The following is a 27,342-nucleotide window of genomic DNA, read 5'->3' on the forward strand; positions in this document are numbered from 1 at the left end:
GTGCAGAGTGGAATAGAACAGGCTTTCCCTTGCTTTCTTTCTCATCTCAGACTTTTGCAATGCTCCACTTCTGTTTGACCCGTGTGAGCAACATGCAGGGAAATCTGAGCAAGTACTCCAACAAAACCCTGCAGAGAAGACTGCGTTACCTGAAACGGAGAGAAGAGAAGAAAAAAAACACTGGATATGACCTTCTTTAAAGCTTTTTGAATGCTCCACTTCCATTTCAGGGAGATGTTATTTTATGAAGGCAGTTCCCCGGCTGTGGCTCACATTATAATGAGGGTCACATTGGCTTTTTGATTCGCCCTGGGAGAAGAACTACAGCCAGTGCCATATTTTGCATTAATGAAGCGTAATAACAATGTATTTAAAGGTCAACCCGGGCTGTAAAACCCACGAGAAGAGCCCAGACACTTACCCAACATTTGCATGTAGGGCCTATCTGTGAAATGAAGGGGTTAAAACATAAATATGTGATGGTCCATAGTAGGAAATGGGTGATATTTTACCGTTCACGATAAACCGTCAAAAAAAATCTCCACGGTAAGAATTTGTCATCTCGTGGTAAAAACGAAAGAAAGAAAGAAAGAAAGAAAGAAAGAAAGAAAGAAGAAAGAAAGAAAGAAAGAAAGAAAGAAAGAAAGAAAGAAGAAAGAAATGAGCCTGAAGAAGAAGAAGAAAGAAAGAAAGAAAGAAAGAAAGAAAAAAGAAAGAAAGAAGAAAGAAAGAAAGAAAGAAATGAGCCTGAAAGAAAGAAAGAAAAGAAAGAAAGAAAGAAAGAAAGAAAGAAAGAAAGAAAGATATGAGCCAGAAAGAAGAAAGAAAGAAAGAAAGAAAAAAAGAAAGAAAGAAAGAAAGAAAGAAGAAAGAAAGAAAGAAAGAAAGAAAGAAAGAAAGAAAGAAAGAAAGAAAGAAAGAAAGAAAGAAATGAGCCAGAAAGAAAGAAAGAAAGAAAAAAATCTCCACGGTAAGAATTTGTCATCTCGTGTAAAAACGAAAGAAAGAAAGAAGAAAGAAGGAAATGAGCCTGAAAGAAAGAAAGAAGAAAGAGAAAGAAAGAAAGAAGATGAAAGAAAGATATGAGCCTGAAAGAAAGAAAGAAAGAAAGAAAGAAAGAAAGAAAGATATGAGCCAGAAAGAAAGAAAGAAAGAAAGAAATTAGCCTGAAAGAAAGAAAGAAAGAAAGAAAAAAAAGAAAGAAAGAAAGAAAGAAAGAAAGAAAGAAAAAAATGAGCCAGAAAGAAAGAAAGAAAGAAAGAACGAAAAAAGAGAAAGAAAGAAAGAAAAGAAAGAAAGAAAGAAATGAGCCAGAAAGAAAGAAAGAAAGAAAGAAAGAAAGAAAGAAAGAAAGAAAGAAATGAGCCTGAAAGAAAGAAAGAAAGAAAGAAAGAAAGAAAGAAAGAAAGAAAGAAAGAAAGAAAGAAAGAAGAAGAAAGAAAGAAAGAAAGAAAGAAGGATAAATTCCTGTTGATGACGTTTTTGTGTAACAAACATGGCAGATCTGAGAGCGAGATTGATTCATAGTTAAAGATGGAGTTGAATTGGTATTTTTTTTATCGTCATTTTTATCGTTATCGGGATAAATGCCAGAAATTATCGTGATATATTTTTTAGTCCATACCGCCCATCTGTAGTCCATAGGTTCCACGTTGGCCCCGTCCGAGTCGGTCGCACTAGTTAGTGTCTCGTCTGGGTCCCACATAGGGCCCTATTGTCAGTCCTTTTAGATCTCAGACGGGCCCCACATGCAAATATGGGCCGAGGCAGCGGAGCGCTGTTGCATTCTGTCACTTCTTCTGGCAGATTTCCGTAGCCTCATCAGATGTTGAGGTTTTCAACGTGGCCCGAGGTTCCAAAATCTCCATTCCTCCTCTCGGCTGATGTAGTCTCTTGTGAAAAGGCCTTTTCTGCGCTAGAGACGTCTCCTCTCAGGGTAATGGGGCTCCATTAAGGCCACGTTTCTCCTTATTAGATCAGCAAATGGGCCCATAGTAGATTTAACAAGAAAAAAAACACAACAACATTGTACTTTTCACCACCTTCGTGTCTTGGAAGGAGGACGTACATGCGCCTGATGCTGCACCCATCAGAGCATTAAAAGGAAGAACCAAGGCGGATGTAAAGTGATTTGTAATTCAATCTTTTCTCTCTTTTTTTTTTTCCTCTCAGAAATCCTGGACGCTCAAAGAAGATGAACGAACATCGACTCAGCCCGAAGCCTCACAGGTCTGACATGTTCACACACACACACACACACACACACACACACACACACACACACACACACACACACACACACACACATGCACCGAGACCACCAGTAAGGGGCTTTAACGGTTCTCTGTCATGGTTCTCGGTTACCTTTGGTCATTGAATCCTTCGCAGCATTGACGCCACAGTGAGTCATGCAGCGAATGTGTCATAACTTTTAAAGGAAAGCCGGCAGCTACTATAAATACCAAACTGTGTTATTGTTCTGTATCCACAAGATCTGCTGTACGGAAGAAGGAGAAGTTGTTTCTGTGTCTGTCTATAATGGTGGAGATATAGTTTCTATAAGTAGAAGTAACAACTTACGTTTAGGAATATACGTTTATTGATTTTTTTTAATGAAATAGTTAATGAAGTTTGATTTGTGTCACCTGGCTGCAACTCGCTCTCTTACTTCCTGAGGGTAATATAGGATTATTGGCATATAGATTGTGTTTCTGTTCATCTTGGCTCGATGTGGAAGATACAAAACTACTTGATGGAAATCAGCAGTGGCTCTTACATTTGCCTTCATCTCTTTGCAGGCTCTAGAAATGTCGTGCTTTTGTTTTTTTAGCCCATTACCTTCAGTTCATGTGTTAATATTGACAGGTATGGACAGCTTTACCACTTTGCAACTCTGTCATTTCTTTCCACAACGCTTTAAATGCACTCTGGCGTTTTAGATAACAAATTGATTGTCACGGATTTTGAGTTTGAGTTTGAGTTTGATGGATTCTTGCTGTGTTCTCCTCCAGTACACGTTCCTCTGCATAATGGGCCATTCCAGGCGCTTCCGAGCCCAGAGATGTGGACAACAGTTTAAGACTTTTAGTGTTTTTTTACTGGCGGTTGTGAAGGTGGCTCTATTCTGTAAGGCTCGACGAAGGTTTCCCACTGAACTTGCGAAAGGTTGTGTAACAAAAAATAAGAAGAAATATCTGAATGATTTTATATTGTTCATAAAGACATAACAGTACATTTCATTATGCACACACACACACACACACACACACACACACACACACACACACACACATACATATATATATATATATATATATATATATATATATATATATATATATATATATCCTGTATATATCAACTCCTGAAATCCCATAGATTTGAAAAGAAAGGGCAGAAACCAACCCTGCATGGGCAGAATAACAAGGCTTTTGTCTCTTATTGAGGAGAATTTAGTTTTTTTTAAACACTATATTTATTGACAATTTTTCAATTATTACAACAATACAGTTATATCTGTTAATAAAATGTACAATAAAATATAAAAAAAAAAAACAATGGAAAAAAACACACAAGCATAGCAGACATAAAGATACAGAGACAAAAACAACAACATAAAAAAACAATACACACAAAACTCAAAACAAAAGAAAAACAAAAGCAAAAACAGAATCCTCCCTACATTATCATTCAACAGAATCATCCAGTACAGGTCTCAATGGATGACTCCTCATAAAACGCATAAACTGTCCCCAAGATTTCCCAAAAGTCATCAGATTTCCCTTTCAAGGCATATGTCAATTTCTCTAATGCAAGACAATTTGAGAGTTCTTTGTACCATCGCTTGATGTCTGGTTTGGCTGGGTTCTTCCAAAACAGTGCTATCGTATGTTTAGCCTGGAGAAGAGAGTAAGTTATCATACTCTTCTTTTTACTGTTTATTTTGAAGTTATCAGGAAATATACCTAAGATACACAATTGTGGACAAATTGGAATATCTTCTAAGATAATCTGGGATAAGATACCAAGTACGTCTTTCCAAAACTTTGCGATCTGTGGGCATTGCCATAAGCAGTGACATTATGTACTCCTCTCCACCCTACACTTTACACATTGGTCCGGTATATTAGGATCAAAACGATTAAGTAGAGAGGGAGTAATATACGTTTGCATAAGCCATTTGTATTGTAATAACTTGTACCTGGTATTAATCGTCTGTGTTTGGGCTTTGTAGCAAGCCCTCTCCCAAACCTCAGCACTTATTTCTATATTGAGGAGAATTTTAAAGGTCAACATGTAGAATAACGTTTTATTTTTACCGTGGTCCAGAAAGGCCTCAGTACGCGCCGACCCGACTGCAGCGGCGAGGACGAGCTTACATATGGATCATAACTGTTCCAGCTGCAACAGCACTGCCAAAGCCTCGCCACACAGCTGGACCTTCAATAAGACGCTCTCCCTCCTCATCAGGTACCGTCATCACTCGCCACGCAAGATGCTCTGTGTTGTTGTTTTGAAACGAGAAGTGTATTTTATCTCATTCACAGGAAAAATATTCTGAGGTTCCTCGACCCCGAGAGAGACATCTCAATATTAAAGGGCACGCTAAAGCCGGGGGATGTGATCCACTATGTGTTTGATCGCCACAGCACAACAAACATCTCAGAAAACCTCTACCGCCTGCTGCCAACGGTGTCCCCACTGAAGAACCAGCACCACAGGCGCTGCGCCATCGTGGGCAACTCCGGCATCCTGCTCAACAGCAGCTGCGGCTCTGAAATAGACTCACACGACTTCATCATCAGGTAGTTGCTTTTTCTCTTTTTCACTGCAACAACATCAGAAACTTCTGTGGCACACGTCTTCCGCTTGAAATAAATGATTAATTGTAGAAGACCGCAGCTTATACTCTTTGGCACATTAGTCTCAGTTTGTGGCGTCCTCACACTTTAATTCAGGTTGTTGCCCACACGGCAGGAAACACATTAATTGCTCTTTTGAAAAAGCTTTGAGAGCCTTTTTTTAGCAAACTTATAGTTGGAAACCAGCATCCAAGCAGAGAGCAATTAAATGCTTCATTATACATGAAATTGACATTTGAAAAAGCTTTTGCATTCAGCAGCAGCACGCCGTGTGCCTGTCAGGGAAACACCGACTCGCGCCTGATTTCCTGCTCTCATTTCCAGACGTGACGCTGTTTCCGAAAGCCAGACGGCTTTCTGTTGCGGTGCAGGCGCGTGCAGATTTACCGCCGTACTTGACATTCTGAGAAAAATAAGCTTGTCTCAGCTCGTGTAAATGCAAAATGAAAAAAAAAAAAAGCTGGGGAGAGTTAATGTTCTGGAAAGCACCTTCTTATGAATCTGTGACTTTCATGGACAAAAGATGACTGAGCTGAATGATCTGCGGCTGAACGTGCATTCAAAGCCCTCAGTTCTCCTTTTCCGTTCAGAAACACATTCTCACATTTGCATACTCGGTCTTATCTGTGTGCGGTTATGCTGATGAGTAGGGGTCATGGTTTCTAGACTCCAGCAGGAGGATTATCATACCGCAACTGGCGGTAAAATGTGCCGTTTGGAGAAGGTGAGGAATCTACATTGGATCTTGCATATCCGATGGGAAGATAACCTCTCAGCTAAATATAGTTCCCTGCTCTCACTGGGTTTCCACAAAGTAGGTTGGCTGTGTTTGAGATGCCAGGTACAGATTATTTCTTACAGTGTTTGGATGGCAGCTGTTGCTTTAATGGTACTCAGGTTTTCATTCACGTCCTCATAACTGCAGACGTGACGAGATGAAGTAATCAGTCTGATTTATATTGTATTATTTAAGTTCTGCAAAGTCACATGAAGATGTGCTCCTTTATCCAAAGCAACAGTGTCCAGGGAGCAACGCAAGCAACGTTGTTTGGCATTTAAAGCAGCACAATGTAACTCTCAGCTTTTGTTGAGTTAAGAGGCTCCTTTGGACAAAAGCGGTAGAGCTTTACCAAAAAGAACACTACGTTTCCCATGAGCACCAGCGCGTACTGCCGGAAAGATCCTGTCCCCGTCGCGTGCATTTGTTTTGATAGCGAATGAAGATGGGACGGACTTTCAAAACTACTTTTCTGTTTCACCAAGTGAACAGACGGAACGCAAAAAAAAAGATGTTAAACTGCTGGAAAGGAACTGGAATTTACCGGGATACCTTAAACAAGGAAGCCAGGGAGCGGTTTAAGGATAAAATAATGATTATGAACGGATTACGAAATTGGATCCATATGAAATCCCTATCAAAGAGTGGAGCTCCACTCTTTAGTAAGGATTTACTGCCACAGTTCTGCACAACCGACCTCTCCGGCTACCTTGTTTAGGAGTGTTTGGCAGCTGCTTTGGTAAATGTTTGACTCGCCATGTGTTTCAATAAGTTACTATAATAGTACAACATACAGTACATGTTTTGTATTACTCTTACTTTTCTTTTCTTTTTTTTTGATTGCTATATTATGCTGAAGAGACTCCGAGGCGTGAGCAATATTTTTGTTTTCCTCGTGAGATTATTTTTTTCCTCTGCAGCTACAAATAGAGTTAATATTTTTTCCTCAACAAACTAGTTTTATCTGAAGATTGGGGTTAATCGCACCGCAGAGAGCTGGCCAGCAACTGCGTTTAGCTGGAGAAGAATTGGGAATAAAGCCCGTGTGAATGATCCAACCCGGTCTGTGTGAGTGACTCTTTCACTCTTTTACTCTGTTATCTCAGATACTTGACCATGACAGAGGTGTCATTAAACCTGTTGGAAGTTGATGTACCATCACAATGACTCTGGAAATATGATATTAAGGTGGAAAAGTTACATAGTGCTGCTTTAATGAGTCAGTGCATGAAAAAACACTTGTAGGAACGATCGATTTACTGAGGCAGCGAACTCTGGCGTTAGCTTTTCAGGACTGTGACAAACTCCCAAAAGAAAGCCAGAAACCAAAACTGTGGACGTCATTGTCGTAGAGAGGACGATGTTTGAGTTGAACAACTGGTGTCGCAGTACAGATGCTATCTCTCTCTCTCTCTCTCTCTGTCTCTCCGTCTCTCCGTCTCTCCAAACGCTATGAGACCGGCTGGCCGTTGCCAGAGGAAGTGCACCCAGCTGCACCCCGAATGTCTTCAGACGGCAAAATGTCAATGCCTCTTTGTTTTGCATGTTCCTGGCTGCACAAATTTCCAGTTTATTCTTAGTTATTTTCACATATTTCCATTAATCCCTGAGGACATTTTCAAATTCTAAAAATTCCCCAACACTGTTGCCAACGTCCCACTGCACGCAGAGACGCCACAGGCTGTTCTTCCTCCCTTGTGTGCTAATGAATAAAATGTCTGAATATTATGTGGGATTTCATGGCTTCATGGGATGAAAGGATGCACCTGCTGCAGCATGAATGATAAATGGAATGAGAGGACTTTGTTTTAAGGTGTAACCTGGCGCCAGTGGAGGCGTTCTCCCAGGATGTGGGGCGGCTCACCAGCTTGGTGACCATGAACCCGTCTGTGGTGCAGCGGGCCTTCCAGGACCTGGTCAGCGAAGAGTGGAAGGAGCGCTTCCTGCAGCGTCTCCGCAGCCTCAGCGGCAGCGTGCTGTGGATCCCGGCTTTCATGGCCAAGGGGGGCGAGGAGCGCGTGGAGTGGGCGCTTCGTCTCATCCTGCAGCACACTGTGGACGTACGCACCGCCTTCCCGTCGCTGCGCCTTCTCCACGCCGTCAGAGGGTAAGACGCCGCTCACGCCTGCCAGCAGCACAATCAAGGGGTTGGCCAACCTTTTTTTTCTTTTTTGATAAAGGTTTTTATTGGCAGGTTGTTTCCACAATACAGAGCAAAACAGATGAACATACCTTTTTTTTTTTTCTCCCTCTCCCCATCCCTCCCCCCACGGTTATCATCATTAATTTTCCTTTGGTAATAGCAAAAAAAAATAAAAATAAAAAATAAAACAAATAATAATAATTTAAAAAAAATAGTAAATAAATAAAAATAAAAAGATACTAATATAGTGACATAACAAAAAAGTAGTAGTAGTGCAATGAATGTAAACTTAAATAAGAAAATAAAATGAGAACGAAACCGAAATGGGTTATCTAGAGATTAATAATTGTTTTCTTAGATCAATAGTTAGCAATTCCAGTAGTAGTCACAAGTTATACTAGTAAACACTTGAGTCGGAATGTTGTCATATATCACCCCCAGAGTTATATACCAGTGTAATTGGGCTGTTACTATTTTTAGGGATTGAAAAACGAAAAACAACTAACAAAGACATCAGCCAGGTTTGCCAGCTCGGCCAACCTTTTTTTTTAGACAAAGAAGCTTCTCTGCTTCTCCTCTGTCGACTTTCATCCTCCGACAAATTAGCGTTAAAGTGTTTCAGTGTGACATTAATCCATATTGTTTTCTGCCTTTTTCTCTTAAAAACAGTTTCTAAAATAAGCCAATCCGCTTAGCATGAGGACATGAGGCCAAGTGAAGGCGGAAGACATCTTTCTGTCACAAATATGTCTTTTCTCTGTTTATATTCATTTAGAGTTCAGTGATAATATTCTAATACTTATAATACTGTATAATATTTAGTGACACCTGCTGGCAAAATTGCAGATTGCAACTAACTGAGAGACAGGGCTGGGTCCAAAAACCCAGAGCCTGCGTCTCTGTTTCTGACCACGTGCCCCCACAAAGGTGGATGAGTTGGTGCTGCAGCTGCACGAGAAGTACAGCTGAGTCAGACGGTACAAACTCCTGTGGGAATTTTACACAGCACATAAAATCAAAGCAGAAATATCAGAAGAAGGGAAGGGTGCCGAATCGAATGCAGAACGATGGGCAGCCCAGCGGTTTCACGGAGCTGCAACGATCAGATGCCCCGACTTTATCTCGGTGAAAAACAGCAGGATGTCGTCATGCTGAGATTGCCAAGCAACCAGCAGAGAAGCTTGATGGAAACGCCGCACACACAGACCTCATTTTGTCCCCCTAATTCCCCACTGAAGAAGAAAATGGTAGATGTTACGTCTGAGAGTCCATCACATCGTTTAAAATTGTGTCCATTAATTGCGGAGCCCATATTTTTCTTAGGTTTGCCTCTTTGCAGATTTCCTCCTCTGCCTTCAGGCTTGCTGCTCTTGTCTTCTTTAATCAATACCAAACTCAGCTCTGTATCTTTCCTTTCTTGTTAAAAGCTGAACATCCGTTGCTGGTCAGCGACCAGTTTTCACCACTTTGTATGCTACGACTGGCTCTCTGTTTTGCAGAGGAGTCGAACCGGACGGGATTTCCATTCCAAATGAGTGTTTTACAAAATAGTAAGCCTCAAAATTGACTAAAGATGCATTTTTGTATTCATTTTGGTTTTGTTATTGTGGTATTTTCCATAAAAAGCTGAAGGTTAAATCAACATCAGGTGTAGCATAGCAAAAGATCCACTGATATTCACCCAACAAGTGTGACCTTGTGATCTTTTCATTCTCTGCTCTGGTGTTTGCTTGTCACAGCAGATGAAATGCTGCCACAAAACAGAGCTGAGATGATCTAGAGACAATGAAACACATTTTTTGCTTAAGACATGTTTGTTTGTTTTTTTCTCCATCACCTTAATTTGTTTCATCACTATACAACTATTTTGCATTCAGGCCCTGCGACACATTCCTACAAAGGGTGGGACGGTTAAGCTTCAGTAACAGTGACTTTGAAATGTTGTTGTTCCTCACCACAAAAGAGTTGTGAGGAGAAATAGCAAGCAGTTAAACATCTGAGAATACCAAGAATACCAGGCAATTAAGTGTTGGAGTTGTTATTGTGTCCCACTTTTCCTGAAGAAACATCTTAAAATATGCAGAAGAGTTGTTGTTGTTCTTGTTGTTGAGATTTTTCATTTCAAAGCTCTCCTCTCGTTTTCCTTTGGTGACCGGTCAAGATTGCAGCCGGTCCAGTACTTGTACCAGTTTCTTTTGCAGCTGTGTTTGGAACGTGAGCAGAACCTGGTTTTGTTTCATCACCTTGAAAAATGCATCCCTAAATGTGGCGGGATATTCTGCTCTGAAATCTCAAAGCACTTTTCAACATTGACGCTGGAGTCATAGGAGCGTAAAGCATCTTCACCAGCAGCAGCGATGTAACCCTGGCCCGTACAAGACCGTCTCTTGGTGGGGTCGGGGCTACCCCATCATGGTCCAATGCTGTTTTTGAACAGGATTAACACAATGTTTGTAATGCTTTGAGGGAAATTTGATAATAATTAGCACCCACTCACATCTAAAGATGGTAATCCAGAGTTTTACGACGCAGAGTTAAGATGTTGCAGGGTTTGGAAATCTTGCATGGCCACTATTTAAGCCCTGTTTTGACTGAGCGGCTTGATCCAGGTCGGTACGGTTGGGAAGGGTTAGAATGGTCCAGCATGGTCAGGTCAGGTGAGCCACCGGGCCTGTGGGGTTTAGGGTTCATGCTAGTGTGACGACAACCAAGGTGACGCTGCAGACAACAACAATCAGGTCATCCAGCAGGTCCTTTCTGTTCCGGTTGGCTTTTGGTTCTTTGTAGGTACAGTACGTCCTGCATGTATGAGAGGAGGTTGAAAAACACACCCAGAGAGGGAACGAAACACCTTGCTTTTGTCGTGGGCAGTGGCGTTACAACGGATTGTATTGTTACGGCAGTAGCTCAGGAATGGTCCAGAGGGGTATTCCAGGAAGCGGGTTTAGTGAAAAGTCTGAGTTTGTTAAGCCTGAGATCAGGGAAATCCGGAGTTTTCAGTTCCAGAAAGCGATTTAACTCAAACTCTGAGTCAGTTACTATGGCAACTGACCCTGTGAACCTAACCTGCTCGCTAGCAGGTTTACTTTAATAAAGCCTGAGTTTCTCTCCGTCTCCTCCCTCAGTGGCATCAATTCAGCCAATGGGCCTTTACGCAATAGGCACCCGTTTTCTGCACCACGGACAGCAAGCGGCAGAGTTAGAGAGCAGAAAAATCGTATCTAACAAACGCAACGTATTTTATTCACTATGTCAGTGCAACAATATCGCAGGGACATCCGAGTTTAACTTCAAACAGTTAAAGTCCAAATGCAAAAAGGAGAGGGAGGGAGCAGAAGAGAGAAAGAGAGAGAGAGTTAAAAAAAAGGCAAATATTTCCCTTAAACAGAGAAAAAAAGAAAAAGTATGTGGATCTTTTGTTGTCGCTGGTTGCCATGGTGAATCGTTGTATCAGGGCTCTATTGATGATGGCTTTTGATTTTCTTCACGCACGCGCTTAACTCGAGGTTAACAAACTCAGAGTTGATTGAACTAACTCATATCAGTTGTTCTGGAACCGAAAACTCTGAGTTTCCTATCTCCGGTTAAGTCAACTTGGAGTTCAGGTTTAAACTCAGAGTTTGTTGAACCTGCTTCCTGGAATACCCCTCAGTTCTGTTCGGTTAGTTTATATACGACAGTGCTGAGTGAGTGAGATGGAGATGTAAATTTCTCCGAGGGAACCTCCCAAAGGGATTAATTAAATTGTCTGAATGTGTATGGAACCATTTTATAATGGAAACGCACAAAATCGTGTGCCCGACCGTACAGGCCCGAACCGGCCAGTGGAAACGGGACTAAACGCAACTACAACCAACAAACAGCACTTCTGGTCGTTGCTGACACTGGACAGTGTTCCAACCCTGGCAATTCTCTTCATTGAATAAAGGATCAATAAACAAGTTCCTTCCAGTCGTTGTTTGAGGAATATATTTTTAAGCATTTGAATCATTTTTTCCCACATTTGGTACAAAGTGGAGCTTGTCTCCCCGTCTCTCATCCTTAAAGAAACAGCCCATCGAGCACCAAACTGCTCCCGTGGCCTTTCTTCGTGGGATATGTCGCAGGCCTGGCATGCAAAAATTGATGGCTACTAACAAACTTAATCAATTTGATGAGGAAAAAAGTCATTAAATGGGTGTGATTCTCAATCTTAATAATTTACATTTCGTCCCAACTTTTTCTGATTTACAGTTGTAATAATCCAGCCGCCGCCACTCAACCCATCCGTCTCCACAAACCACGGAGGGTGTTGGAGGTGATTTAGGAGGCGGCGGCGCTGTCAAGGCTGAACAGATAGGCTCCTGACTTAAAAAGGGGAAATGAAAGTTGGAGCAAATGAACGTCAGGCCATCTGTCCCTGAATTTGCTCTCAAGGGAGGCATCGGGATTGTCACTGCTCTGAAATAGTTATACTCACCTTAGGCGGGAGACAGCAGTTGTTACACGCAGAGTGTGCAGTTTTGTTGATAATTAAAATAAACACCAGATGCAGCAAACGAGTATAACCGTGTGTGTTCAGAAAAAACACACGCAAACACAAAAAATCCAGACTTCTGCACCTAGGTAGTTGTGGCTGTTCCAGCGACCACAGATATGAAGGGTTCCTCCTCTAGACCCGTGATTCCCAACCCCCGGTCCCCGGACCGGTACCGGTCCGTAGAGCCATTACTACCGGGCCGTGGAATGGCTTGTGTTCCGATCATAATTAGGGCTGCAACGATTCGTCGACGTTGTCGACAAAAAAGCAATAATCAAAATTGTCACCAGACGTTTTTTTTCCCAATGGAGTGAGGCATCTCACTTCACTTCACCTCATACAATCTCTGCCCAGAGCCGCGCTGCAGGACGTCTCAGCGGAGCCTTTTTTTTTTTTTTTTTTTTTTGCGCCCTCCCAGCGCAGCTGCGGGTAACAAAACTTCAAATGTTCGGGAGCATTTTAGCCTGGATACGGCGAATAAAAGAACACTTGCAAGTAGGGTTGCCACCCGTACCGTAAAATACGGAATTGTCCTTCATTTGAGAAGAAAATGTTGCGATTTGTCCCGTATTTTCATTAACGCCCCATACACACGTCTGTCACACACACACACACACACACACACACACATCAACACTAAATTGATCAATAATAACACAAATAAAACACAGGAAACATTAAGGCCAGCAAAATCTTTGTGGCGGACCTGCTTCGTCTGTGCCCAGATCTTTCTATGTGCCAGACAGCGCTGCGGGGAGGAATCGGGCTTCACTTCCAGGTAGGGGTTGGGAATTGGAATTAAAAGTTCCGTATTGAACCAATACGGACATATATTATGCCAGGCCCGGTTCTACGAGGGTGCATAAGCAAGCATTGCACCCTCAGTTTGTGTTTGCGTGCTCAGTTGAAAAGACGAAAAGAAAATGGTGTTGCGATGGCTTCCAGTGCAACTGTGAGAAATCTTGGTGTTATTTTCGATCAGGATTTGTCGTTTAAACCATATGTCAATCAGGTTTGTAAAATAGCCTTTTTCCATCTCCGTAATATTGCAAAGATTAGGAAAATCCTCTCACAGAGTGATGCAGAAAAACTAGTTCATGCGTTTGTATCTTCTAGACTAGATTACTGTAATGTGTTGTTAGCAGGATGTCCAAGTAAATTGCTGAATAGGCTCCAGCTGATCCAAAATGCAGCAGCACGAGTACTGACAGGAATTAGCAGGAGAGACCACGTCTCTCCAGTGTTAGCGTCGCTCCATTGGTTACCCGTAAAATTCAGAATCCAATTTAAAATTTTATTACTTGCGTATAAAGCCCAAAACGGCTTAGCTCCGCATTATTTGCAAGACCTGATAGTGCCTTATGTTCCTGTCAGAGCTCTCCGTTCTCAGAGTGCAGGTTTACTCGTAGTTCCTAGAGTATCTAAATGTAGATTTGGAGGGCGGGCGTTCTGCTATCAGGCACCATTACTTTGGAACCAACTTCCAATCTGGGTTAAGGAGGCTGACTCCACCTCCACCTTTAAAACTAAACTTAAAACTTTTCTGTTTAGTAAAGCCTATAGTTAGTGTTTAGTAAACCTCTAGCTGGTGTTGGTAAATCTCTAGGTAGTGTAAACTTTAGTGTGTCAGAGTCGCTCCTGTAGTTTCTTGTGCTGGCCCCCCCTTCTCCTCCCTTTTCTCTCTTTTGTCCATGTTGCAGCATCCTTTGCCGGACACCGGAACCTGCAGGTGGTCGTGGGTGGCTTGTAGCTTGCATTACGGAGCACAAGTCTTTCCCTGACCCTGCACCCCAACCTGGGACTTGCTGATTGGGCCGGAGCTTCGGGAGCTGTGTGCTGGCCTGCGGTCCCCACCCCTGGTCATCCCGTTGCTGCCCCCCCCTTCTCCTCCCTTTTCTCTCTTTTGTCCTGCAGGTGGCCGTGGGTGGCTTGTAGCTTGCATTACGGAGCACAAGTCTTTTCCTGACCCTGCACCCCAACCTGGGACTTGCTGATTGGGCCGGAGCTTCGGGAGCTGTGTGCTGGCCTGCAGTCCCCACCCCCGGTCATCCCGTTGCTGCTTCCACCTGCCTGCTGTGCTGTTGCCGTCCCTGACCCACCAGTCTGGCCCTCGGCAGGAGGGTCCCCCCTGATGAGCCTGGTCCTGCTCAAGGTTTCTTCCCTCCTAAAGGGGAGTTTTTCCTTGCCACTGTTTGGCTTAAGGTTTTTCTCCCACTAGGGGAGTTTTTTACCTGCCATTGTTTATGTAATATCTGCTCGGGGGTCATGTTCTGGGTATGGGTCTCTGTAAAGCGTCTAGAGACAACTCTGTTGTATTAGACGCTATATAAATAAAATTGAATTGAATTGAAAAAAGAAAAGAAAAAATCGTTAAGACTGATTTATGGTTCCGCGTTAAATCGACGGCATGGCTACGGCGATGGGTACGCGTGCGACGCGCACCGTACGTTCGCGTCTCCGCGTATCCTACCCCGTAAACTCTGCGTCGGTGCAACGCGGAACCATAAATCAGCCAGTGTCCGTCACTGCGTGCAGCAGTTACCTGCAGCAGCAAGACGCTGCTCTGATTAGGGCTCACAGTTTATGAAAGCCCCAAATAAAAAAATAATTAGAGAATATTTTATGAAATCAATAAACAACTCCATCATCAAAATTATAACAGGTTCAAAATATCATGCTTTGCATGTAATAAGACTAGGTAATATATTAGTTTCACCTTTTAAGTTGAATTATTGAAATAAATTAACTTTTACACCAAATTCTAGTTGAATTATTGAAATAGATTAACTTTTACACCATATTCTAGTTGAATTATTGAAATAAGTTAACTTTTACACCATATTCTAGTTGAATTATTGAAATAAGTTAACTTTTACACCATATTCTAGTTGAATTATTGAAATAAGTTAACTTTTACACCATATTCTAGTTGAATTATTGAAATAAGTTAACTTTTACACCATATTCTAGTTGAATTATTGAAATAAGTTAACTTTTACACCATATTCTAGTTGAATTATTGAAATAAGTTAACTTTTACACCATATTCTTCACCTGAAGCATTTTTTTGTCATATAATTTCAGCCAAAACTTGTTTAAATCTAAATGTGTTTCTTTGAGTGGCAGCCCTGTCATGGCTTGGCGGACAATAAGTTCTGGTACCCGACTGGACTGAACAGCGCCATGCACAGGTGCTGTATGCAGGTTAGGTACAGTCAGCTGCAGAGATGAGCTCAGCAAACCTCCATGAGCCGTTTCTTTACTGGTTGTTCGAGTAAAAGAAATGGTGATGAACAAGTGGAAAATCCTACCAAAAAGAAAAGCAAAAGCTTTAATCGCAAGTACGACATTATGTATATAAAATATGGATTTGTTGCAATTGGTGATTTGGAGGCGCCAAACCCACTATGTATTTTATGTGGAGAAACGCTCGGCAACGAAGCAATGAACCCATCCAAGCTTCAAAGACACTTAAATACAAAACATCCTTCTCTCAAAGACAAACCAGTGGATTTTTTCGAAAGGAAAAAACGTGAGTTAGATTTGCAGAAGCAAGTTTTAAAGGCCACAACATCAGCTAACGTCGCTGCAACGAGGGCTTCATATCTCGTTGCTCACCGGATTGCAAAAGCTAAAAAGCCCTTTACAATTGGAGAGGAGCTAATACTGCCCGCTGCAAAAGACATCTGCCTCGAACTTTTGGGGGAAAAAGCAGCTGGCAAAGTGTCGCAGCGGTCTGGCAATTGAAATAGGCTGTTATTTTCGTAAAATGAGTCGCCACCTGTTGGTGGATAAATATATGCACCTGAAACCATTGTAAAGTTAGTAAAACAATGATAGCCTGCATTTTAAAATGCATTGTTTTTTTCTAAAATGTTTATTAAAATTGACATAAATTGTCAACCGGTCCCTGAGCTTTTTGTTTATACTTCTGCTGGTCCTCGGCACAAAAAAGGTTGGGAACCCCTGCTCTAGACTGCATGTTTCTCTTTCCACCCGTAGGATTTTAGATCAGGACCCGTAGACGGACACTTTATAGGTGTTTGTTATCTTGTTGGAGGACCCACGACCTGAGACCAAGCTTTCTGGCACTGGGTGGCACATTTTGTCCCAGCATGCCTTGAAAGTCTTCAGATTTCCTCGGGCCTTGCACTGATTCGCGACCCCCTATATCAGACGCAGCTCAGCGGCTGCAGAACACAACCAATCCTCCTCTGCTTCGTTCTCTTCTCGTTCTCGTACGTGCTTCTGTGCCAATTCCAACAGGACAGGATACACTTTCATTCAACATCAAGTGCTTGTGGTCAAATTATTTTTCAGCTTCTCCTAGGAGTACCAAGTTATTTCTTCAGTTAGTCCAATTAGTTGTTTTTTGTTTTTTTTTAAATGATTCTATTTAACCATAATTCAAAATCTGTTCTGTGTTTATTATTTGTTATTACTTTTGTCAGTCTTATATTATTATTGTGATGGGTTTTTCTTTATTTAATGAAAGGCTGCCAGCCTGATTCAGCCATCGACCTGCTTCTGCAATAATAAAAAGAAAATATTTTTAGTTCCTCTATCTCAGGGTTTTATTTTTTCAGGAGTTTCTCTGTTTTGAGAACACGCAGACTGCTCGTCTTTACAACAGAAAATAGTCAATACGCTGTTTCCAGCTGTCTAATCTTGCATCTTGGCATTGATTTTGAAGATCCGAGCACCGATGGGGAGCCCAGAGATGTTCAGTTTATAAAGCTATTCAGCAGAGAGGCTGCAACCACAGAAAGTGATGTTTTTTTCTTTGATAAATGAGCATGCATTAATAAACAAGATCACCCAGTGCTGCAAATCCAGAAGATTTTATAGTTAATACAAGTTCCAGAAGGGTTGGTTTGTCTGCGTAAATGGGCCTTCAGCTCCTCCGTATGCTCCAAAATGCTGTATATCTACATTATTATGTGTTGCATAGTGACTTCCACTGGAGGTTTTTGTGTTTTGTGTTTCCTCGTTGAATGCATCTGATACTGTGTTCCTGTCAACAGTTACTGGCTGACCAATAACGTCCACATCAAGCGTCCGACCACCGGCCTCCTCATGTACACGATGGCCACCCGCTTCTGCGAGGAGATCCACCTCTACGGCTTCTGGCCGTTCCCTCTGGACCTGCAGGGCAAGCCGGTGAAATACCACTACTACGACACGCTCAAGTACGAGTACACCTCCAGGTCCAGTCCGCACACCATGCCCCTGGAGTTCAGGACCTTGAGCACTTTGCACAGACAGGGGGCGCTCCGGCTCCACACGGGGACCTGTGATGCGGCACGTAGACTCCAGAGGGACGTCCAGATCCAATAGCTGGATGGAAACCATTGAAACCATGGGAACCATGCTCATGACTGAGCAAAATGTGACCAAACAGGTTTGTTTTTTTTGGGGGGGTGCAACGGTTTTGTTAAAAAACCACGTTCAGCGGTAGGAAGGAACACTTTTCATTAAAGGTTCTGGGTTTGGGGAAAACACAAGAACGTTATTTGGTATTTGGAGGTGTCAAAAAAAAAATGATATTGAATGTAACAAAGTGCAGTTATGTTTTCCAGTTAATGATTTTCAAGCAACACACATATTTCAACGGGCTGTGTTGGAAAAGTGCTGAATTCATACCACTTCTTATAAAACAAGAGACCCAGCAAATGAGAGCAGTGACTGAGACCCCAGAGCGGTACGATGATAGCAGGCCTTTTTTATAATTAGCAACGGGTCTGCTTTTTGCCCTTAATGATGTGACAGGGTGACATCACGGCGGTCGTGCTGGTTCTGTTGGCGACCAGTCCTGGGGTTAACTGGGATGGACCCCAGCAGACCCCCCGGATGACGGAAAGATGGATGTGTGTTTTCCCACTTGTTTCTTGGATCAACGCCTCCTGTGAGTCGCCGTGTGGACCACCAGGGGGAGGCACTGAATAATCAGGGAGGGTGACATGTACTTAAAACAACTAAAGGCTGAGCACCTCCTATCAAATCTGTATCTTTTCAAAATGATGAATGTTTTTTCTTAGGATCTTCCTTTTGCGGAGAGCATTTTTGGTGTTTTTATGGCTCCTTAAAAGTACATAAAGCAGTGTTAAAACCATTTATATGATTTAAAAAAAAAAAAAAGATTTCTAGTGAAGCGAAGCCTATGTGTTTCTTAGGTTGCCTTGAAAACCAAACAAAAGGGACGGGATCATTGATTGTAACTCCCGTGAAGATAAAGGAGTGTACCAGCTGTTCACATGTGAATGTTTACTCAGCCGACAGTGAAAGCACCACGAGGGGTCTCTCAAAGAGCGCTGTCTCTCTGTGTTAGGAAAGAGCTTTGCATTTTTACACGAATGTATTGATGATTTTCTTACAAAAGCTGTTGTAAATTACCCCCCTAATATGCTTCATAGTGGCAACAGTTTACTGCAATAAGTGTAGGAAGTTTGAAACGTACAAAAAGCTGGGATGCTGTGTCAAATGTAAATAAAGACAGATGGCGATCATTTGCAAATCTCAGAAAACTTTAAATTTTACTCATAACAGAATGCAGAAACCTGTCGAATGATGCTAGTGAGTCATCTCAAGTACAGTTGGGACGTGGGCAACAATTTCACCTGAAGGCAACAGTGGGGTTGGAAAGTGGGTAGAGGTAGCGCTGGCCATCGGGTCACCGGTATGTGAAGAACAATATTCCATCGTTTTGAGATAGGCCACATAGTTTCACCAAAAAACTGCAAATATGAAGAAATCTTTGTGTGCATCAAACACCTGTATCAGAATTGGATACATGTGACCTTTGTGCCGTCAGGCACATTAGGGACTATGGGAATAATGCCTTTTTCAGGGAAGGCTTTGCACCTTTCAGCAACACAATCCTAAACTCTTGCTGAATCAGTCTGGGGCCGGATTCACAAAACATTCTTAAGAAAAAAAATCTTCTTAAGTGTCATTTTTTTCTTAAGTTCAGTCTTAAGAAGAAAAAAGAGAATAAGTCATATTCTCCAAAAAAGTTCTTAAGTATTTTCTCAACTTTCTTCTTAAGTTTCTTAAGAAAATACTTAAGAATAAATGGTATTCTTGAAATAAAAGTTCTCAAATTTGTTCTTGACTTTTTTCTTAACTTTAAGACAACCTTGACCTGTCTTAAAATTTCTTCTGTGAAAACGTAAGCGTCTAATATCACCTTTTTCAACACATTTTAGACAAGTTTAGACTAGTAGGTCATAGTTTGAGGATATACTTGTTAACTGTTTGTTAGCATGTTAGTTAGCGTGGTAGTTAATCATTATTAATTTTCCCCAATAGTATTTTTTTTCACACATTAATCTCATCCACCATAACCTTGAAAAGTTCCTGCATCTCTTTTTCTCCTTCTCCATGTTCAGTGAGTGACTGACGGTTAAGATGCAAACTACCTGTATAAATGTTGTTTGTTGGCGCCTTCAATGCAATTACATATTTTAAGAAGTTCTTAAGTAGGAAAAATACGAAATTCGTAAGAAATGACAGTTCTTAAGACGGTTCTTAAGAAAATATTGAGGAATTGCACTTAAGAACTTTCTTATGAACTTCTTAATTTTAGACATTTCTTAAGATCGTTCTTAAGAACATTTTGGTGAATCCGGCCCCTGGTCTCCGGGTTTCCCAGACATTTATTTCTTAAGGTGGAACATGTCCTCAGGTGAAACTATTGATGTTTTCTACGTTCCATTGTGCATAAAACATGTGTTTATAACATTTTCAAATCCATTATCATATCTTTATGAACATTTGATACAGTATCCCAGTAGATAAGGATTTACGGATGTATGACTTCTACTTGTGCAACACGCCTGGATTAGTGTTGAAACAACGTAGGAGAGATTGTGATATTTGTAGATTTAATTTAGTCGCTATTTAGTGCCTGTAATCAAAAAAAATGCCACAGTTTACAAGTGGATCTCACATGTTCGGTAATTTGAAGGAAAAAAAAAAAGCGTTCAGGGTTTGCCTAATTTTTTTCTTAATAGGACTAGAAAGATTACTTCTTACATAACCTTTACTTCTGACACCTTTAGGGCTGCAGAATTGTTTTTAAGTCATGGTATTTCTACTTTCAGGACAAAATATATTGTGGCTTTAGGTTATTTTTTCTCTTGATGTTTGTTTTTTTGCGTTTTTTCTTTTTTTTTTTTTAGTATTTTTCTGGCACAAACTGTCTCTGTGTCTGAAAATTACCAGAAGCATCTGAAATATTCGGAGAGCGCTGTGGCTAAAAAAGTAGAGTCTCGCGCTCCCGTCCATGTGATGCATTTATAAAAGTGTTGTTTTGACAGGATGCCCCGGTTGACTTGCTGCCAATTAAGAGGAGACATGAAAGTTGTACGAGAGACGTCAGCAGTCTGAAGCAATGAAGGGTTTGTTTGTGAAAGTTTGTCTGAGCTTTGCAAAAATAGCAACATTCTGCAGCCAATACCGTTAAGTTAAATTAACCCAGAATCTGGAGTTTGCAGCAGCGCAGAAGCTTTCTGGTACCCAGTTTCTGCCGTAATGATGTGGGAGATTGTGTTTTATACTTTTCTGCCTTGTAAATACCAGCATTTGCATGCTTCCCTCATCACGACGGAAACAACTGGAGCGTATTTAAATCTTTGTTTGTACAATTTTCAGTTGTCACTCATTGACTCTTGAACTGTACTGACAGTGTGAATGTACTTTTTCTGTTGGGGGGAAAAGAACACAACACACAAAAGACCAAAATCGGGAAACATTTCAAGCCTTTAAAGCTTAAACACTTCAAAGGATGCAGTTTTATTCCAGCAGTGTTGTAAAGAAAAGGAAACCGGGTGCACAGACGTGGGTACACGTAGCGTCTGCCAGACTTATTTTCCTTTAACTTCCAAAACAGATAAAACATGTCACTTCTTTTGGGTGGGGGTGGTTAAATGATTTATTTTACAAGACTAACTTTCTGTAGTCAACAATTCAACTCCAATAAAAGTCTACAATTAGCATTTTTACATGAGCAGGATGTTTCCACAATTTTCCACACAATTAAAACGAAATAGACAACGTTACCAAGGGTGGTCGGCTGGCTGGAACAAACTCACAAAAAAAAAGCTCCTGCAGCTTCCTGAACGTCACGCAAAAAGACCAAAAATCAAACATTCAACAGCAGCAACATGAGGAATGGGCTCACACACTGTACATGGATGGAAATCTGCCAGTTATTCAAAAGATCATATCAAAATATATTTGATTTACACATCGTGGGGTTTGTCAGACATTCACAGACGCTCCTGTATAGTTCTGCGTATCAAACAGTGGCGTTAAAGGCCTCTGAAAATGTGGGGACAAAGGAAAAACCTACAACGGACTGAAAAAAGCAGAATAGCAGTTCCAGCTGCACGCGCTCGTCCGTTCCCATGGAACAAAGAACGAAGGTCATCAGCTTGAACCAGCAGAGCTCGGTGCGCTATCAGGTAACAGTTTGAATGAAAACAGAAGGTCACCTGCTGGACCCACAGTTTATTCTGACCGTTACTGTGCAGTCAGTACTAGGCGTCTAGCGAACACGTAGCCAGCTGCTGCACGTTTGCGTCAAAGAAACAACAAACTTGACAAAGGGCTCTTCTTCTGTTGACACAGATTTAATCATTTCTAAAGGAAAAAAATATTGTTTGGGTTCTTGTCCAAAACATTTCCTTCATCGGCGAGTCGGTGTTGTCTAAAGGTCGCCTGTGAGACACTTAGCTGGCAGCTGCTGCTGCTTTGTGTTTTCTGTAAGCTCCAGCTGCGCGGTTAAAAGAATAATCCCGAGTTAAACCGAAGCCTAGGTCCATCATTAGATGGCGATGACTGTAAACTTTAGTTTGGGAGCAGAATGACATGAAAAAAGCAGTTTTGAGAAGGAACAGAGGATGGCATTTAACGTTAGCACCCGGGGCAGTAGAGCTCTGTCAAAATAAACTGCTATTTTTAAGCCTCAGACTTAAAAATGTCACTCGCTTTGAGTGATGCTGTGGTTAAGGTCCCCTTTGAACTGTGTCAAGTGTAAAAAAGGGGACTGTTTGTACAGGTAGATCTCTTTCTACCCGCTGCCTCTTTCTTTAAAGTCCATACAAGTCAACTACTGAATGTCCTTCAAACTCAGTAAATACAGGAGGAGAGTTTGTTGCCGCCGCTAACACAGAACTGGATCAGTCCTCTTTACACACTTTCACTTTTTTTTATGCAAGGACCTATCACTTAAGTGGACTGACATGTTTGGGTCTCGTCAGAGTTTTAAAATAGCTATTTATTTTAATGCAAGATGCTGGCATTGAATGGCATGTTGCTGCAAATATATTCTGTTCTAACTCAAAACTCTCAACTCCTCGCCATCCAGCAGAAAACCCTCGAGTTGCTTTAACTCAGGAATGTTCCTCTTATAGCACATTTAATACTTTGGATTCTAGGAAAATTACATTTGAGGCCATCAGCAGACATTAACTAAGGAGACTTACAACAACCAGCCATTCATTTTTCTATTTTTCACAAGGGATACCAAATACTGTACAGGGATCCTCTTCACACTGTGTGCATATTGTATGTGTTGACCACTAAAGATATGTCCCTTTAAAAGGTATAGGGACATGATATGCAAAAATCACTTGAGGACATTTATTTGGACGTTTGAAGTCCTGACAAACACAACATACTGTAACCCAACCCTGTCACTTCGTTTGGATTGTCCTTGGGCTGAGCGTTTCTCGTTCTATGATTGGGTTAGATCTCCAGAGTGCTGTGACCTCACAGACCCGGGTCTCTCCATCGTTATCACCACCCGACTTCTAAGCATGCTGCATTTGGAAGTGGGTTTCGCAAAACTGTAAGACCTATTTCAATCGAGGCACAGCCCATATAAAAGGGGGGCGGAGCCAAGCGTAGTGACTCCACCCACTAAAAAAGGGCCACTATGAACAAGCTATGCAGACATGGTTGAAACGGGAGCTTTTCCTCTGTAATAATGGGGTAATGTGACCAAGACATGTCATGGGCATTTTAATAAAACCTCTAGAAATCATTTCTAGTTTTGAAAAGGGATCAAAAGTTGTCCCCTTTAAACTGTTGCTGTTATGGCTCAGTAGTAGGTTAGCTGATGAAACGAACCTGTCACAATTCAACACACTTACAACAGACTGTTGCGAATACATCTTACAAACACATCCTGATATTTGTCTTTAACTTCTAGTCTAACTTAAAAAATAAAAACCTCCGCTGTAATAACAGCAAAATAAGACTCTGTAACAACACACAATAAAAAAAAAAAAAACACTATCCCCATAGTATGTATAGAGGACAGAAAGTGTTTAACAGTATACATGCACAATAAAGTGGTTAGTAAGGAGAGATAACATGTATTAAGTTACAAAAAATTCTTACAAAATCAGTTATTATATCTTCCTAGATTCTTGCAGTTGAGTTCTGCAAAATATTAGCTGATTTATGCGTTCGTTACATTAATCCATCTTTACAATTTACAACTTTGGCTCCTTCTAACAACTCCTGGCCCAGCTGACTGCAGCTCAGATAGACCCAAACAATGACGTTGAATTGGTCTCTTATGGAGAGGGTTTCCTCCATGCCGTTTGGTCTTTTTTTTATTAAATAACACCAAGCCTCGTCGTCTCTTACATTAGACATAACTGAGGAGGTTATTTGTATCACATGAGAAAAAGCCTCCGCCAAACAGAGGACAGTGGTATCCAAAAGGCACCGTTCACTTTAACAGAGACGAAAGCCATGCACGAGCAGCATCAGTCGCTGGCATGATTAGGCAAAATAAAGAAATACAGAAAATCACTTGAGTTGGCGGGCAGAGCAGGATGGTGACGAAGTCCGTGGTGGGATTCACCTGCAAAAGGAAGGAGAAGCTCAGAGTTACTCTCCAAAGTCTGACCTGCCGAAAGCGACGGCACAGCGAGGAGGAAGTGCATTCCCTCAAGTCAGGAATGTCAGGTAAACAGGACGTCATATCTTCCTCTGAGGAAGTGTTTGTGTGTCAAAGAACAATTGAAGGCGCGGAAGGGTTGAACCTAAAGTCAACATTGGCTTAAAGTATAACTGCGTTAGTTTAAAACAAAATGTTTCTTTAAGACCAACAGCCGGATCTGAAACCTTGAATGTATAATTAATATTAAACTGTCCCAATGAATTTGCACAACATTTACATACTACAGATCTTGAAATAAAGTTGAGTATTTCTACTGGTGAAAGAATGAAGGGCTAAAGCTGCTTCAGTAGGACAAGAAATTATCTGCAAAGTGTCATAGTCAAAAGAGACTCGTGAGCTGTTTTACATATGACAAAAACCACATTTTATCACTGTGAAGTTTCCAAGCCGTGTTGAGGAAATGAGAAATTTAACACCGCTGTGCACAATATATCTTTGTTGGAGAAACTTCGATGTTTCTCCTGGTAAATATCTCAATATAGAGAGGAAAGGCAGCTGTACCTCTCCTGCAGAACTTTCTTGATGCACATGGCTTCACATTCCTGCTTTTTTTTGACCACCAGAAATTAAAAATGTTTCTTTTGGCATTTGAACGTTGTGCCAAAGAAACAGACAAACAAACCAACCTGTATTTGACATCGAAGAGGGTTGAATCATCTTCCTCATCATTCTCCTCGTTAAGAGGGGCCATCTCAACACGCTCCGCAGGTGTAGTTATAATGTCGTATTTTCGTGTTTTTCTGATCCGTCTGCCAGATCTGTGGAACAGAAAACACAAGTGATAACCTCAGCTTTAATCTGACTTTACTAGCTGTGGAAGGAGAACATGAATCTAGTCATTTGGAGTCTGAGAATTCACATATATACTCAATTTATGAAAGCAGGAAGGCTTTTTGAATTCATAACCACTAGCTGCTGAAGATTAAATCTGACTACAGTGTGGGTGAAACATTACTCTAATGTCTAGATTGTGATAATAAAGCCATTTTCTAATTTCTAACCGACATGAGATGGTCTTCATGATGTTAGGCTTTAACAGGAGGATCTCTCTCCCAGTGGCGTCAATTCAGTCGAAGCTAAGGTATGGCAAGGTTACGAGTCACATTAACTAGAGTATCAATCAACACGGCCAGCAAATATTCATCACAGAAGTCTGCTATGTAGCTTATCTGTGTGGTCAAGAAAATTGGAATTTTTTCAAATGCAGTCTCGCTCACTGCAAAAACTCAAAATCTTACCAGGAATATTTGTCTTCTTTCTAGTTAAAATGTCTCATTTTTAGTCAAAAAATCTCATTACACTTAAAACAAGAGTCATCACCAGAAAAATAACTTGTTATTTGACCATTTTCACCTGATTCAAGTAAATTTTCACTTGAAATAAGTAGAAAAATCTGCCAGTGGGACAAGATTTATCTTCTCATTACAAGCAAAACAATCTTGTTCCACTGGCAGATTTTTCCACTTATTTTAAGTGAAAATGGTTGTTTTTTGAGTCTTGTCTTAAATGTAATGAGATTTTTTTTTTACTAAAAATTAGACATTTTAACTAGAAACCTAAGACAAATATTCTTGTTAAGATTTTGAGTTTTTGCAGTGTATAATAACTAGAGAAATCGATCATGTTGTTCTGATTTGCATTTGTAGTTATTCTATATGTATTTAAGTAATAGAATAATCAATACAAATGGACACAGAGTAATTCCATAAATGTATTTAAAAAAACAAACATTTACATTTCCCCCTGAAGCCAAAGTGTGGCGGCTGCCATACCTTGCCATACCCAATTGACGCCCCTGGTCTCTCCACATTAGGGACAGGATCTGATGACACCTACCTGATCACTTTGACGACCAGACATGTGATGAGAGCAGCTGTTAACACGCAGATGAAAATAACAATGCTTTTCAGAGTTGGAAGATGCGTCATCAGGGGTGAAATCCGGGATCCCACGGTGACATCTGTGGTATTATACTCCAGCTCATCTCGGCTGAAGGTGGATGATGATGCTGTTGAATTTAAGTGCGTCGCAGATAAAGATAGTGAAGCGCTGCTGACCCGCCAGACAGCCGCGGCAATAAAAGTTACAGCCAGGCTGTATGTCCACACCATGATGATAAAATGATCAGTATTGTTTCTCCAAATATATATATACAAGACAGAGTCTTCTTCTTATTTTAGATGAAAAACGCCGGCAGCTGTCACATTATACAGAACAGCTTGTCAGTGTCAAATTCTGCTATTAACACGATAACAGCAAGCTGAGACGCAAACATCCATTTCTCTCTCAAAGGTGGACCTCTTTCTTACTCGTAACTTGCATTAGCTTCCACGACGTGTTCTCCCGGAGGTGAGTTATTGCAATCCCTTCCTGAGTGTGACTGCGTGCAGACATGAGGATAATCCTCCTCCGGAAGGGATGTGAAGGCTGCTTCGCGGCTCCTGCTCATCAGCAGGAATTATGTGGGCTGGTGCTGCCTTCACGTCACACACGTAAATCCCTAAACTGCTGCCAGAAGGAACGCTTGGACTGACGTCACACCCGAGCCAACCGCTTTCAGATCAGGAAAAAAACACAACATAAATTTACAGATGTTAATGACTCCTGTACTTTTTGAAACAACGAAATATAAACATCTCTGCATTTATTTTTTCATTGTGACATATCCAAAAAAAAATTTGGAGTGATCTTGAGTTTAATTTTTTTAATGCTGCTAAATCTGTTTATTTACTTAAAATTAAAGATATTATTTGTTACTTTGATTATCCTAAAGATCATGCTCTTGAACACCTATTGAATTTTATCATTATTTACGCCAAATTCTTTATTCACAAACAAAACTTTGCTGGTGCTACTCCTAAATGTGCCCCTTTTCTACTAGAATTAAATTCTCTCATTAAATCTCTTTATTTGATAAACAACAAAAAAAAGCAATATATTTTTAATCAACTAGGAAAAGTTTTTCCCTGTATCCTCTGACTAACCTTTTATTTATAACTATCTTGACCTTTCTTTATTGTTTTCTATGCATCTTATTCTATTCCTCATACCTGTTTTATTCTC

General features: G+C 41.1%; 2 protein-coding genes across 2 annotated transcripts; one reads left to right on the top strand and one right to left on the bottom strand.

Moving 5' to 3' along the window:
* Window positions 1-2,066: 2,066 nt before the first annotated feature.
* On the top strand, window positions 2,067-21,518 carry st8sia2 (ST8 alpha-N-acetyl-neuraminide alpha-2,8-sialyltransferase 2). The gene is made up of 5 exons (XM_061721888.1): window positions 2,067-2,229; window positions 4,330-4,470; window positions 4,548-4,805; window positions 7,454-7,747; window positions 17,327-21,518. Exons 1-5 carry the CDS (start codon window positions 2,195-2,197, stop codon window positions 17,637-17,639), a joined length of 1,041 nt encoding a protein of 346 aa, XP_061577872.1. The 5' UTR covers window positions 2,067-2,194; the 3' UTR covers window positions 17,640-21,518.
* fam174b (family with sequence similarity 174 member B) lies at window positions 21,047-26,745 on the bottom strand. The gene is made up of 3 exons (XM_061721889.1): window positions 26,116-26,745; window positions 24,906-25,037; window positions 21,047-24,180 (listed from the first exon to the last, which is right to left on the bottom strand). Exons 1-3 carry the CDS (start codon window positions 26,388-26,390, stop codon window positions 24,177-24,179), a joined length of 411 nt encoding a protein of 136 aa, XP_061577873.1. The 5' UTR covers window positions 26,391-26,745; the 3' UTR covers window positions 21,047-24,176.
* Window positions 26,746-27,342: the final 597 nt, after the last annotated feature.

Source organism: Cololabis saira, chromosome 5 (genome assembly GCF_033807715.1).
Source record: "Cololabis saira isolate AMF1-May2022 chromosome 5, fColSai1.1, whole genome shotgun sequence".
NCBI classification, from domain to species: domain Eukaryota; kingdom Metazoa; phylum Chordata; class Actinopteri; order Beloniformes; family Belonidae; genus Cololabis; species Cololabis saira.

Excerpts from the sequence above, each read along its gene's own strand:
- st8sia2 (XM_061721888.1), top strand. The coding sequence starts at position 2,195 with ATGAACGAACATCGACTCAGCCCGAAGCCTCACAG. Across the intron at positions 2,230-4,329 it reads CTCAGCCCGAAGCCTCACAG|AAAGGCCTCAGTACGCGCCG; the intron begins GTCTGACATGTT and ends ACCGTGGTCCAG. Across the intron at positions 4,806-7,453 it reads TCACACGACTTCATCATCAG|GTGTAACCTGGCGCCAGTGG; the intron begins GTAGTTGCTTTT and ends CTTTGTTTTAAG.
- fam174b (XM_061721889.1), bottom strand. The coding sequence starts at position 26,390 with ATGGTGTGGACATACAGCCTGGCTGTAACTTTTATTGCCGCGGCTGTC. Across the intron at positions 25,038-26,115 it reads CTGGTCGTCAAAGTGATCAG|ATCTGGCAGACGGATCAGAA; the intron begins GTAGGTGTCATC and ends TCTGTTCCACAG.